Source organism: Acipenser ruthenus, chromosome 23 (genome assembly GCF_902713425.1).
Source record: "Acipenser ruthenus chromosome 23, fAciRut3.2 maternal haplotype, whole genome shotgun sequence".
NCBI classification, from domain to species: Eukaryota; Metazoa; Chordata; class Actinopteri; order Acipenseriformes; family Acipenseridae; genus Acipenser; species Acipenser ruthenus.
Window position 1 is genome coordinate 8,626,634 of NC_081211.1, and position 12,392 is coordinate 8,639,025.

Here is a 12,392-nt window from a genome sequence, read left to right on the forward strand (position 1 = left end):
CTGCCTCTTGCTTTACTGCCTGCTGTCTGTCTTCAAATGCGCAAATCAAAATATTTTTGTTCTGCAGTTTATTTTGTAGACACCTTTATCCAAGGAGACTTGCAGGTGTTACAATGCAAGCTTCATATTTAAATAGTGTAGTTTACAGTTAGTGCAATAATACTACAGTGTGAACTAGGATGCAGTTATATCTACAATGACATTAGTAGTGGAATAGCGCATTAGCAGAGGATCCAGTAACATGGTGCTCAGGGCAGGTAAGTCCAGTGTATAATAAGAGGGGTAGATCAACAAGGGCAGTCTGAACAGGTGGTTCTGAGAGGCAGCAAGCAAGGACAAGCATTTTAAATTGAATCCCAGCAGAGACAGAGTGAAGCATGAGAGGACAGAAGACAAGCAGCAGAGTTTTGAATGAGCTGAAGAGGGGGAGGAGAGAGAGAAGTCCAATCTGGAGAGTACAAGAGCTTGGACCAGGAATTGGGTGGAATACAGCAGTAAGAAAAGGACAGATATGGTAGATGCTACATACAAAGAAAGCAATTGTGTCAGGAAAGATATGTTGAGAGAAGGGTCAAGAGTAACACCTAGATTTTCAGAGAGAGTGACAGTCGAGAGACTGAGACATCAGAGGGAGAGGAAGCAAAGGTCAGATTTAGAGAGGCCGAGTTTGAAGTGGTGAGACAGAGTTAAAGTTGAGATAGCAGCCCCATACAAGGGTGCCATGCATTCAAAAGGTTACATTTGTTCACATGCATTTGTCATACTTTGTGAACCCCTATAAATTGTAGACTTAATTCTATTTGCCCCCAGTTTGGCAGATCCAGACTGTTTTGCAGGTGTTGAGGTGGAGAGAGTGTTACAATGAAGACACAGCACAGAAGAGATGGGTTGGTTCTCTTTATTTGAAATGGTTACTGTAGTCTTAGGGCTGAGTTTCCTGCCTGGGCTCTGAGCTCCTTCACTAGGCTCCCTCCAGCATCACCCTCCCTGGGCAGGGATTACCAGCACAGCGCAGTCTCATACTGGGGTCGACTGAGATGGGAGTGTCTGAAGGAGGAGTTACAAGAGGCACAGTGCTGGGGTCAGAATACAGCATGCTGGGACAATCAGAAGCAACACAATGTACCAGAGTGAAGTACAAGCCAATAGAACTGCTGTTCAATAGTGTGACGCACTAGAATACTACAATAAAACCCATGCAGTTCAAAAATGCATCAGCAGCGCAGCTCAAATAGAACACATGTATCTGAAATATTAGAACTATGGATAAAATTAATGCATGTGTACTTGCACAATTACCAGCTATTATGCAAAACACACAAGACAGTGTTCCCCCTTAATTCTCACACACGTGTGAACCCAATCAACAGAATCCCGAGTCAACGCTGGTCCTTTCCTAGAAGGATTTGATCCATTGTGCAACTCACCTCTCCCATCAAAGCAACCCTCATTGCAGCGGCGCTGGTCTGGAGAACAGACTTCAGTGGAGCACATGAAGGAGATCTGAGATACACGGGAGGAGGAGAGACTTGGTCAAAGCATATGGCACTGAATTTCACAGGGATGGAAAGACCTCCCATTGCCAGCAGCATCACCCATTCCAGGTTTTACTACAAGCTTGATCAGCCAGAGTGTAGAGGCAACAAGCTCAGGTGTAAGATTAAACCAATAGCAAAACCAGGAATGGACCAAACTGCTCTGGAGGATTTCCATCCGTGTCTTCAACTACAACAGAGATCGAAAATGCAGAAGACAGAAAGACTGAGAGTCTAAATGCTTGTCATGGAATTTCCACTGAAGACACTGGCAGTTGAGCGTTGTTACTGATGCAATACAGACCCGTGCAGAGCCAGGTCAGTCTGCAGCACCCCATTAATACCCCACCCACCTCCTCGTCCAGGGCTAGCCCACTGCTCAGGAACTGGAATGTTCGGAGACTGAAGCGTCGTCTGAATTTGGAGTGGGGGGGCTGGCCGTCCACGTGCAGAGACGCAGAGCTGCCGTAATCCAGGACATTTGGACAACTGAGGGACAGAGACATCCAATCAGAAGCGGTATAGGGTTAAAAAAGGCTTATGGCAGACTGACAGGACCTCAGAACATGTGTGTGATGGTCAGACTCACCCCTGGTACAGCAGCACCCACACAGCACTGGAGGAGCGTGGGTAAGCAATGCAGTAGTGCACCAGCAGAACCAGGCTGGGGTCAGTGGGGTTGATCAGACGCAGCTCGAGGTAAACTCTGCTCCCCAGGAGGAGACTCACGGGCAGGCTGGAGGAGGGGTAGAACTGGGAGAAGGTCCCATCTGAGGAGAGAGAGACTTTCAGCATCCTATTAAGTGAGACATGGGGGTAGAAGCGGCTGGATATCAGTTCTGGAGGACAGATTTATTACATGCATTGAAATGGAGCGTTTGATAACTTTGTATTTAGTTTATAATAAATGAAGAGATGGATAGATACACCTCCAGGTGGCATGTCTCACCTTTAGCAATCTGTAACTGCACCTGAAACACCCCCAGGTGAGGGGCAGGGCGGAGGTCTGTGGGGGTCTTCACCAGGAACCCAGTGCTGGCCACGTTCCCTTTAGAATAACGACATTCCACAAGGAGACTAGGGGTAGAAAGAGTGGAGCACTGAATACAGCATAGGAGAAAGACTGTGTGATCCACACCATTACTAGAGGCTCCATCTAAAAGCAATGTCTACCTGCAATAAGGGCAGAGCTCTGGCTATATACTTGCCTAAAGGGACGGTCGCTGGTTACGAGCCCGTAGGTCCACTGTCTGCGTTGGATCAAGCTCTGCACCTCAGCCAGGTAGACTCTAGTCTCCCCCACAACCTGCACACAGAGGGTTACAATCCAGTGCATCACGTCACTGGTCCAATTAAATGTACGTGGCCAAAACTAATTACAGCCATTTGATATGTCATGCATCAAAAGGGTCAATTCTGAAATGCTCCATTCAAACTTCTGAACAGGAACTCACAAAGGTGCGGGTCCCACAGCCAGTGACTGGGAATTTGAAGATGGCATAGTCTGGAGTGCAGAGAACTGGGAGGCAGGACTGGTCCCCAGCGAGCGCCAGACTGGCAGGGTTGACCTCAGGATTGAAAGACTTGCGGTAAACAGCAAACACAAACTGCTCGTCTGCCGTGCACACTGAGGAGAGAGAGAGAGATTGAATCCAATACAGGGTTTTAAAACAGCCAAGAATGACCATGAACCCACTAGCAGCCCATGCTTACTGCATTCATTGGAAAGGACAGAGGTGCACGACACCAATAGATGCAAGAGGAAATCAGTCTATTGGAGGAGAGGAATGGGGTGCTTACTCTCTAGAGGGTAGAAGCAGCGGCGGGTTTTGGGGTTCATGCAGCAGCCTCTAGCCCGGCACAGCGCTGGAGAGAGCTTAGAGGGGCCACAGGGAAGCTGCTGCTCAGCTGGGATCAGACAGCCTGCAGGAAATGACAGGGAAACAGATTTACCATTCAGAGTGAAGAGACAGCGGCTTGGGTTTGTATGGATTGCTGCTTGGAAGAGTAAAGGCTGCTACACACCAGGTGCAACTGCTGGGATTAATAAAACCTATACTTGAGATGTATCACACCACAGGCAACACGAAATAGAACAGCTTCCATGCATGCGGTCCAGCAGGGTGAAGCTGATCTCCAGAATGACAGAGGAAACACCCAGAGCTTTGTGACAAGGACCGCAATAAGATTAAGACTATGGGAGTCCATTTCAAAAGGCACTGGATAAGCCTGGTATGTGCGACTTATTGTCACCCATGTTGAAATACTGTCGGAGAAGACTCAATTTCAACATCATGATTATGTACCAGTCTTGATCATTGTTTTGTCAATAGCAATTAGCTGGACAGATCAGCCAGTTCTCCAACTGGTCACATCACTTCTGGTGATACCACTGCCAATCTGGTGTGGGGCGGCCTCAAGTGTGTCACTCCCTCCACACCCCCAGAATCGGATACTCTTAGGTTGTGCTGAAGGTCCTGCAACATGATCAACCAATAAAAGACCTGCATTCTGTGGCAGTCCAATCACAAGTGAGCAGAGGGACACACAGTTGAAGGCATTCTGCCTGGTCTGGAGTAATTTTAACCAATGGGAGTGTCAGATGTGCCCCTTGTTACGCAGGTAGCTAATCATTGAGGCAGGACAGATGCAAGGCTAAGCAGTGCAAGAAAAGCTGAATTTTGTGCAAGAGATTAGAGGCAGTTCATTACATTGATAACTATAAAATATCACAGAGATGTGCTCAGCCACTGAAGGAGGAATACAGAACGGACTGTGTACAAGTAGTGTGGAGAGTCACTTGACATTAGCTATTCATAAAGCTCCAACCTCAAAAGAAAGCTACCCAATGCATCCATCTACTCAGCTTACTCAAAGCTTGGTTTCTTTTCTGTATTCAGAATGTTTATAGGTTGCAGTCTCATATCAAAACTGCACTACACGAATTATAAGGTTACAAAACAATTGCATTAAAAACACGCTTGCTGTTCTCTCTTCCCCCCTCCATGACAATATAAAACTGTTATTGTGTGGTGGGGGCAGGTGTTGACTCTGCTACCCCAGTGGATTGTCACTGCACACCACTGGGTTTTGCTACGAGTTTAATAACACACCCAAGCTTGTTAACTAGATCCTGGGGATAATCAAGCTCCGATCAAAAGCTGGAATAGGTGAAATTCCTGTGCAATGGGAGGAGGGAGTTCATTAGACACACCTTCTTGGGGGATGGGATTTGGGGGTACAGGGCAGGAAGATACCGTCACCTCCCTCTGGCGAGAGGAGTAGGGGGTGAAGAGCACCGTCAGGACATACAAGTTATTCTAGAACACAAGGAGGGAGAGTGGAGACATTGGCACAATAGAAAACACACATCCAGCAACACAAATGGATTGACACACACTAGCCCTGCTGCACCCAGTCCTGGCTTTCAGAACTCCACCTTGTTCAGGTATTTTATTGAAAAGGTCAAGCAGACCCCTGGTAAACCTGCTCTGAACCCAAGGACTGGATGCAGCGTCCAGCCATTCACGAGTTGGGCAGGCTCTTACCAAGGTCTTGACATGGCAGGCCGTGTAAGACACTGTGAAGACTGTCTTTCCATCCTTCTCCTCTACAGTGTAGCCACAAGCACTTGGTGCAGACTGCACCCCAACCAGATTATTGGAGTCATCTACAAAAAGATCAAAACAAAGCCTGGGATAGGGCCATCCATCACCCATTGCCACGGTTCTGAATATAATCATAGCATTAGTAACAAAGCCTCGATCTACAGCCACTGCATGCAGCACAGACTGCCTCCATGCAGCCCCAGATACAGACACTCAATAGCTTGTGCCAAAGTTCCTGAACAAGTTTATTGGACCAGCTGTTCTCTACATGTGTAAAAATGTTAGTGTGAAACACAGCAAGCTTCCATACACCCCCCAGATACAGACAGTCAATAGGTTTATAAAATCAGCATTACAATAAACCAAGACAAAAGCATGAAGGCTCTCAGCAGCTTAAGATAGAAAGAGTCTCAATTTGAAAGTGCTCAAATGACAATCATGGCTTTGACAGTCAAAAGCCAGCCCCAGACTCACCCTTGACTTTGACCAGATCGAGGGGACCGGCAGGCAGCAGCACCGTCATGCACCCCTCATTGCAGGAGACAGAGACACCAGCAGGGTGGGAAGGGAGAGAGGGAGGAGGGAGGATCTCACGCTTAGCCAAGACACGGCACTTCATATGCCTCAAGCGAGTCACCTCGTTTACATCAGAGAAGGAAACGGACAGCGAGTAATGGACATGGCCGTCAATGTTCTACAAAGAGAAATAAGGGTTACACACACGTCCCCACAAAAATGCATGGTTTACCATTGCCAAGAACTAGGCTCAGTGAAAGCATGGCATGATCAGCCATTACCACGCTTTAGCATGCTTTCACTGGGAAACTGAAGGGTTAGTTTTACCCTGCTCTGGTTTTTTTTGTGTACCGTTCCTAATGCTTCACACATGCTTTCACTGTACTGTCACACTGCTGAGCTGTTACTGTGGGCAAGACAAATATGCAGGAATTGCACAGGTGTGCCAAGTTCAACTACATTGTAAATGACAGTTCCAATAGTAATTGACTAGGTCTGAAGGGGTCCCTGCTTGCTCACACAGACAGCCTCACCTGTTTCAGCACATCACAAGCATCGTAAGGAGCCATAAAGTAGTTCTTCCCAATCCCCTGGACCAGCCCATAGCCACAGCTGCCATTGGCCTTCACAGCAACCAGGCTGTTCTTCCCATCTACAAGGACAGGAGGAGGTGGGTATAGCTACAGCACTCATGCCATTGGGAGGGTAACTTGCCAATGGATCTCCTGTGATTTATGCAAGTACAATTAAGGATCCAATACTAGTCTCTAGTCTAGAGTTGAAGAAGACACCCCTGAGCTGGATACCTACACTGTGGCGAATGAAGCTCATAGTAACTACTATGCAATAGGAGTCTTGCTGCACTCCCTGCAACATGATCACTGACCCCCATCCACCCCCTTTAGGAGGAGTGCTGACCATCTCTAAAATCCATTCCAACTCTATAAGCTTTGACACCAGGGCTGGAAACAACACTCCCATCGCATAGCAGTTTCAGCTATTCCTGGTGTCACTAGGAGTTTAAGACATGTGAACTTGTTCCCTATACACAGTGGCTAATCAAGCTCTTGGTAAAGCCTGGAATGGGTACACTGCTATGGCAGTAACACTGCTATTGCATTCATGATTAAGAGCAAGAGGCTTTACAAACCAGCCCCTCCCACTGCAGACTCACCCAGGATGAAGACCTGGTCTAGTGGCCCCTCTGGAAGATCTGTACTCATGCTGGAGGGGCCACAGACAGCAGGGGGTTCGAATGGGAGACACCCCTGCTCTATGGAGCCTGGCCGTCCCTCCGCGTCCTTGTACGTCACATGGAAGACCAGGGTATTGTTCTGGGAGGAAGACAGGTTAGAATAGCGCCTTGAGCCGGCTTTAGACTGTTACAGTAGCATCAGGGGAGAAGCTTCTCTTGCCCAAATATTAAATCAATAAATTTACATTGTTGCAGGAACATTGGACTAGGACAGACATCAATCATGCACCAGATTTGCCAAAGACTAGATTAAACTACAATTGCAGACTTTACCACTGCGAAAGCACAGAGGTTAGTTTAACTGTTAGTTTCTACAATTGCTGTAGTAAATTGTAACATTTAATAGTCAGTCCTGATTTGGAGGACAGGCTTCACTTTGTCATCGAGTATTTAACTCATCTACCTGTTTTATTTTAACATTGATACTGTAATTGTTAGCCATAAACACCGAAAGGTACCAAATTACAAATACAACTTGTGTTCAGATACTTCAACTACATGTTGATACTTAATGGATTAAGGGCAATTCTGTGAATTAGTGAAGCATCTTTCTACCTCAAATCTTGTGCAATTGCCTTCCTGAATGGCCCCAGCTATAAGGGCTGCAGGGCTGAGTGCTGTTCAGTGGCTGCTCCTATAAAACACCTGAAGTGAATTCCCTCCCTTGGAGTTCAAGGGTGTTGCAGAAAACAGCTTGAAACATTGGAGTCAATATCCCAGTCAAGGGAAAAATGTATCCTTGTTACGCTTCACCAAGGGGTTTTATGCCAATAGCCGCTGGTCCTCGGTTGAGCTTATTGAAGGACAGTCAGTGCACGCTTTGACCTTGTACCCGTGTTTGAAGAGGACAGCCTTCATCCTTGGCATAGTAAGAGATTGTGAGCACATTCATCCCATCTCCCTTCATCAGGTAGAAAGCACAGTCATCTGGGGCGTCTTTGATCAGCATCTCCAAACCAGACCGGTCTGAGAACACAAACATGAGAAGCAATATCAAGCTTCATGCAAATGTGAAATACTAGAAGTCACTGTGTATTAAAAGGAGTCAAGATATGATATTGCAATAGGTGTATATAGTTTGTATCGCGATACAAGACCACAGCATAGCTCACTACTCAATCTACAGCTCCCAGCATCACTCACCATTGCTGCAGGTGCATAGGCATGATGGGAGCTGTAGTTCTAGCCAGAGCCAGACAATCATGGTGTCCACACAATGTAAAGAGAGGTCTGGATGGTTGGACACAAGCTATGAAGGGTGTGTTATAGCTGCTAGGATCACACCACTATCACAGTCTCAATTTAACAATAGCCACTAAATGATCGTTTGAGCTCATTAGGCATCTACAAGTAGCCCATCACATGCTGATGCAGATCGTACCACACCTTCATATCGATACGGTCGTGACATTAGTGTCTTGTTGCTGCCCTTGTGTTCAGATTCAGGAAGAACACTAGACATGCAGAACAGCATTTGACAATCAGGGTCTCACCTGTGATTGTGACCTCCTCTAGGGGTCCCTCTGGCAGTTCAAAGGTCACAGTGGTGACCCCACAGGCTGCACTGGGGAGAGATTTGGGGGTGCTCTGTGGACACCTCATCACCAGCCCTGCACCCCCTGTCCTTGCGAAGAACACGGTGAGCACAAAGGAGGAGATCCCGTTGATTTCCTAAAAGGAACAAGACAGTAACACCAGGGGTGGCCAATACTGCTATCAAAGCAACTCCCTTTAAGAAGTCTGGAATGGTGAGGTATTAACCCAGCGAGTACAACATTTGAGAACAAACACAAGCTGTATTTATGCAATCTGATACACTACTTTTGCAGCTAGTTAGAATTAGAGGTATTACCAAGTTAAATCCACAAGACACTTCATGGGTTAACCAGAAAGCATTCATTACTCAATGCGGTCCCTCCGTTCCCACAATTGAGAAATCGGTCTGACCAATACAGAACCAGTCCATTTGATGTACTCTACCTGCTATTGCTACCCAACATTGTAGCCAATTAAAATAGCATTTATCCATTTCTTCCTTAAATTATTTCTAGTGATTGAGGAGCATCCTGTCGGATCCAGAGTCTCTGAATTCTCCAAACCCACAAACACAATAGAACGGAGTTGAAGCAATTTACCTGTATCTTCACGTTGCAGCCCTTGAATGACGTCGTGAACAAGCTGTAGCCCCCACTAAACGTCACGCTGTACTTGCAAAACCCGGCCAGGCTCGCCACAGGAAGGAGGCGATTCTTCACTAAAATAAATAGAAACATCGTGTGATGTCATCCATCACGGGAGAGAGAGAGGTGTGGTACACTGTGTGCTGCGCTTGCCGGCCACGCACAAATGATTATAGCTCAACTACGACCATCTGAAAAGGGCCATGTTGTAACTGGTGATGAACAAACTGGGTTATCTAACACTGTAAACCTGTATGATAGTGCCTTGTTTGTAGTGATGTGTGCAGTAGTCGATCACAGCGTATCATTTTCTGGCGTTAGACGGGTACGTGCACCACATTCTGACGATGAAACACTTTGTCGCTACACCGGGACCACGTGCCCGAAGTTTAAAGTAAACATGCGATTTATTTCCATCTAGTAGCAGGACGGAGGCGGGTCTATTAAACACAGACCAGATTCAAACAAGACAAGAGGGAATGCTGTCATCTGAAATGTATGTTCCAGGATTTGCCAGGTTTCAATAGCTGCTCGATTCAAGGAAGTACAACAAACATTAAAACAGACGTCAAATATCCAGCTAATATTTTGCTGTTATTTAGAATAAAATTACTTTCTTGGTCAACTAACTACACTGCATTTTAATTGTAAGACCCGCACGCACCATTTAGTTCTGTATTCCAGTCATACATAAACCAGTACATATGAATAAAGCGTTGTATGGAGTCGCCGAGGCCCCTCCTCGCCCTCACCTCGCACACGGAGCGCCTTCACGCCAGTGCCGGGTAGCTTGAGTGTCATTCTATCCTCGTAGCAGATTAATCCGGGATCCTCCGGTTTAAGAGCCGGGCCGGTGGAGGCTGTCTCGCCGCCGTCATCATCCTCGCTTGGGACGTTAGTGTGGAAGGAGTCTAGCGGGAGGAACGAGAGGAAGCAAAGTTAACCGGTAGAGAATCACTGCAGAAGGACGCCCCGTGTCTATCTGTTTGTAACGAAGGCACTGTGCAGTGCAGGTGGAACTGAGCACATTTAAAAACAAACTGACAGAGAAAAACAAACAAAAAAAGTAAGCCTCCTTTCTGACGCCTCACCGAGGTTGGGAGTCGCATTCCCAGGCTGCAGCAGCGGGGTCTCCCCGGTCCAAGACAAGGCGGCCCGGCCGAATCCAAGCAGCAAGCACACCACAAGTAAGCAAGGCGGCAGCATCATCATCCTCTGCCCGCTCCGACACATTGGTGTTGTTTTCCCGCAGCCACTTGTCGCTCCAGTCCCTGCAGTCAGGCTGTATCCTCGCTTACTGCGCTCTGGGGGTTTATAAGAGGTGTCGAGACCGCGCGAGGGCTTCATTGACGCTCCAATCGGGTTCCACGCGCCAGCATTCTCACGCGGGTTTTTTTTTTTTGGAAAGGTAAACTCGCACACCGAGACTTTTTAAAACCCAACTTTAACGTGAAGCTGCCCAGTTGTTAATATTTTCACAGCCTTTGCTTTAACTAGTGTGACGCCTACATCCTTTGTGGTAATCGATGCAATATCCCATATGCGCGTGTAGTAAACGAGGGTGAAAGAGCAAGCGTGCTTCATTCACCCTTCAAACCAGCTGTGAAGCGCACACATTATTTAGAGGATTTAGAACCGGGTTGGAACAAAGACCAGGAGTGGAATCGCCCTCCGGGGCCATGATTGGACACACCTGTGTTATGCCACTGCCATAACTTGTGTAATAAAGTACGAGTCCCTTTCCCTTTGAAATGAATGTTTTGCTATTCTTCCCCATTGTTTTAACACTTAGAAGAATGAAAAGAAAATGATGAACACAGTTGATGAAGTTTAATATGCAACATGTTCTATGCAATTAAAATAGTCCCTTTGTCTGTGTTACGTTTATAGACGATGCCAGTTGTAGAGCAACTTGCAGAACAGAAATGCCAGAGTCGCCCGGCCGACAAATCAAACCACACACACACGTGATGCTAACAGTGCCGCTGGGGATGCTTATCATATGATATTGTAACGGGCACGGCTGGACTGACTCGCCGTTGCCACCTGTCGGCGAATAGGGCGCTGTGCCCGGAGCCAGTCCCCGACATTTGGTTAATGTGCAGCAGAGGATGCTGGGAGTACGAACTATGGTAGGGGAGAAACGGAATTATTGTTGTTGTGTTTATTTGTTTGTTATTGTAAAAGTTCCAGTACTGTTCTATGCATTTCCCTGTAATTGTTATTACCCTTCTGGTGTTGTTTGTTAAGTATGTGAATGTCACCCTGAGAGGCAGAGTAGTGCTCTGGGGTGGGGAAGGGCTGTGTGTGCGTGTTTGGTTGGTTGGCGCTGATTTGCTGTTAGCTGCTTTATAAACTGCATTACCTAAAAGAGCTATTGTGTGCGTGTCTCCATTAATCCCTGTGCTCGCTACACTGGTGTCAGCAGCGGGATGGATGACACGCACTTAATCCGCAGCTGGAAGATGGACTAAGAGATCCAGAGGATGGAGCAACAGATCGCCCAGCTGACGGGACGGATGCAGAACACCCAGCGGCGACGCGGCGAAGCAAGACTCGCGCTTCAGAAGACCCACGGCGGCGAACTCTTGCTGCAGCACAAAGAAGCTGGCAGCCAAGCGCGCCACCTCCGGAGAGACGCCGAAGACGGCAACCAGGCGGGATGCCTCGGGAGCAGCAGCCTAGACGAGGCTAGCCGAGCGGGCTACTCCAGGAGAGGCTGCGAGCACGCCGGTGGCGGGGAAGAGGACGGCCGAGAACGGAACCAAAGTGGCGTGAACCCTTATCAGCCTGGGTGGCCCCAGCCCCCTGCCTCGGTGGAACCAGCGCAGCCTGCCAACAAGAGTGCTGTCAAGGCAGGCCGCTATGACGGGACTGCGCCCTGGGAAGCCTACCAAGCAAAGTTCCGCCTCGCAGCCTTGGCAAACAACTGGAGAATAGAAGAACAGGCGGGGCAGCTGGCGGCAGCACTGGAAGGGAAGGCGATGCAAGCATTGCTCGATTTAGACCCAGAGGAGCCGTGTGACTTCCATACCCTATCCACGGCTTTGGACAAGTGGAGTCAGCCGTCAGCCTGCGCGATCGCCTCGCCACGCGCAAGAGAGCCAGTGGCGAGAAACTCGGGATACTGGCCGCGGACACTAAATACTTGGCACGGAGGGGGTATCCTGGTTTACCTCCGGCTGTACAAGAAGACCTGGCGATGGAGGCGTTCATCCGTGGCCTGAACCCCACCGCGCTCAGACAACAGGTTCGGCTCGTTGCCCCAACCTCCCTAGAGCAGGCTTTAACCCATGCC

General features: G+C 48.0%; 1 protein-coding gene across 1 annotated transcript; it reads right to left on the minus strand.

The window, feature by feature from the left end:
- Window positions 1-884: 884 nt before the first annotated feature.
- LOC117412831 (uncharacterized) lies at window positions 885-10,456 on the minus strand. Its single transcript, XM_058996670.1, has 18 exons — window positions 10,186-10,456; window positions 9,847-10,005; window positions 9,050-9,168; window positions 8,408-8,585; window positions 7,747-7,880; window positions 6,834-6,993; window positions 6,193-6,311; window positions 5,618-5,837; window positions 5,084-5,205; window positions 4,750-4,855; window positions 3,336-3,458; window positions 2,990-3,162; window positions 2,740-2,841; window positions 2,485-2,635; window positions 2,125-2,305; window positions 1,889-2,024; window positions 1,428-1,503; window positions 885-1,047 (listed from the first exon to the last, which is right to left on the minus strand). The coding sequence occupies exons 1-18, from the start codon at window positions 10,439-10,441 to the stop codon at window positions 962-964; spliced, it is 2,601 nt and encodes an 866-aa protein (XP_058852653.1). The 5' UTR covers window positions 10,442-10,456; the 3' UTR covers window positions 885-961.
- Window positions 10,457-12,392: the final 1,936 nt, after the last annotated feature.

Bases quoted from the DNA above. Each gene is read 5' to 3' on its own strand.
- LOC117412831 (XM_058996670.1), bottom strand. From the start codon at position 10,441: ATGAAGCCCTCGCGCGGTCTCGACACCTCTTATAAACCCCCAGAGCGC. The intron at 2,636-2,739 runs GTATATAGCCAG...TGCTGTATTCAG, and splicing joins GCGACCGTCCCTTTAGGCAA to TGCTCCACTCTTTCTACCCC. The intron at 2,306-2,484 runs GTGAGACATGCC...CTCTCTCCTCAG, and splicing joins GCAGTTACAGATTGCTAAAG to ATGGGACCTTCTCCCAGTTC.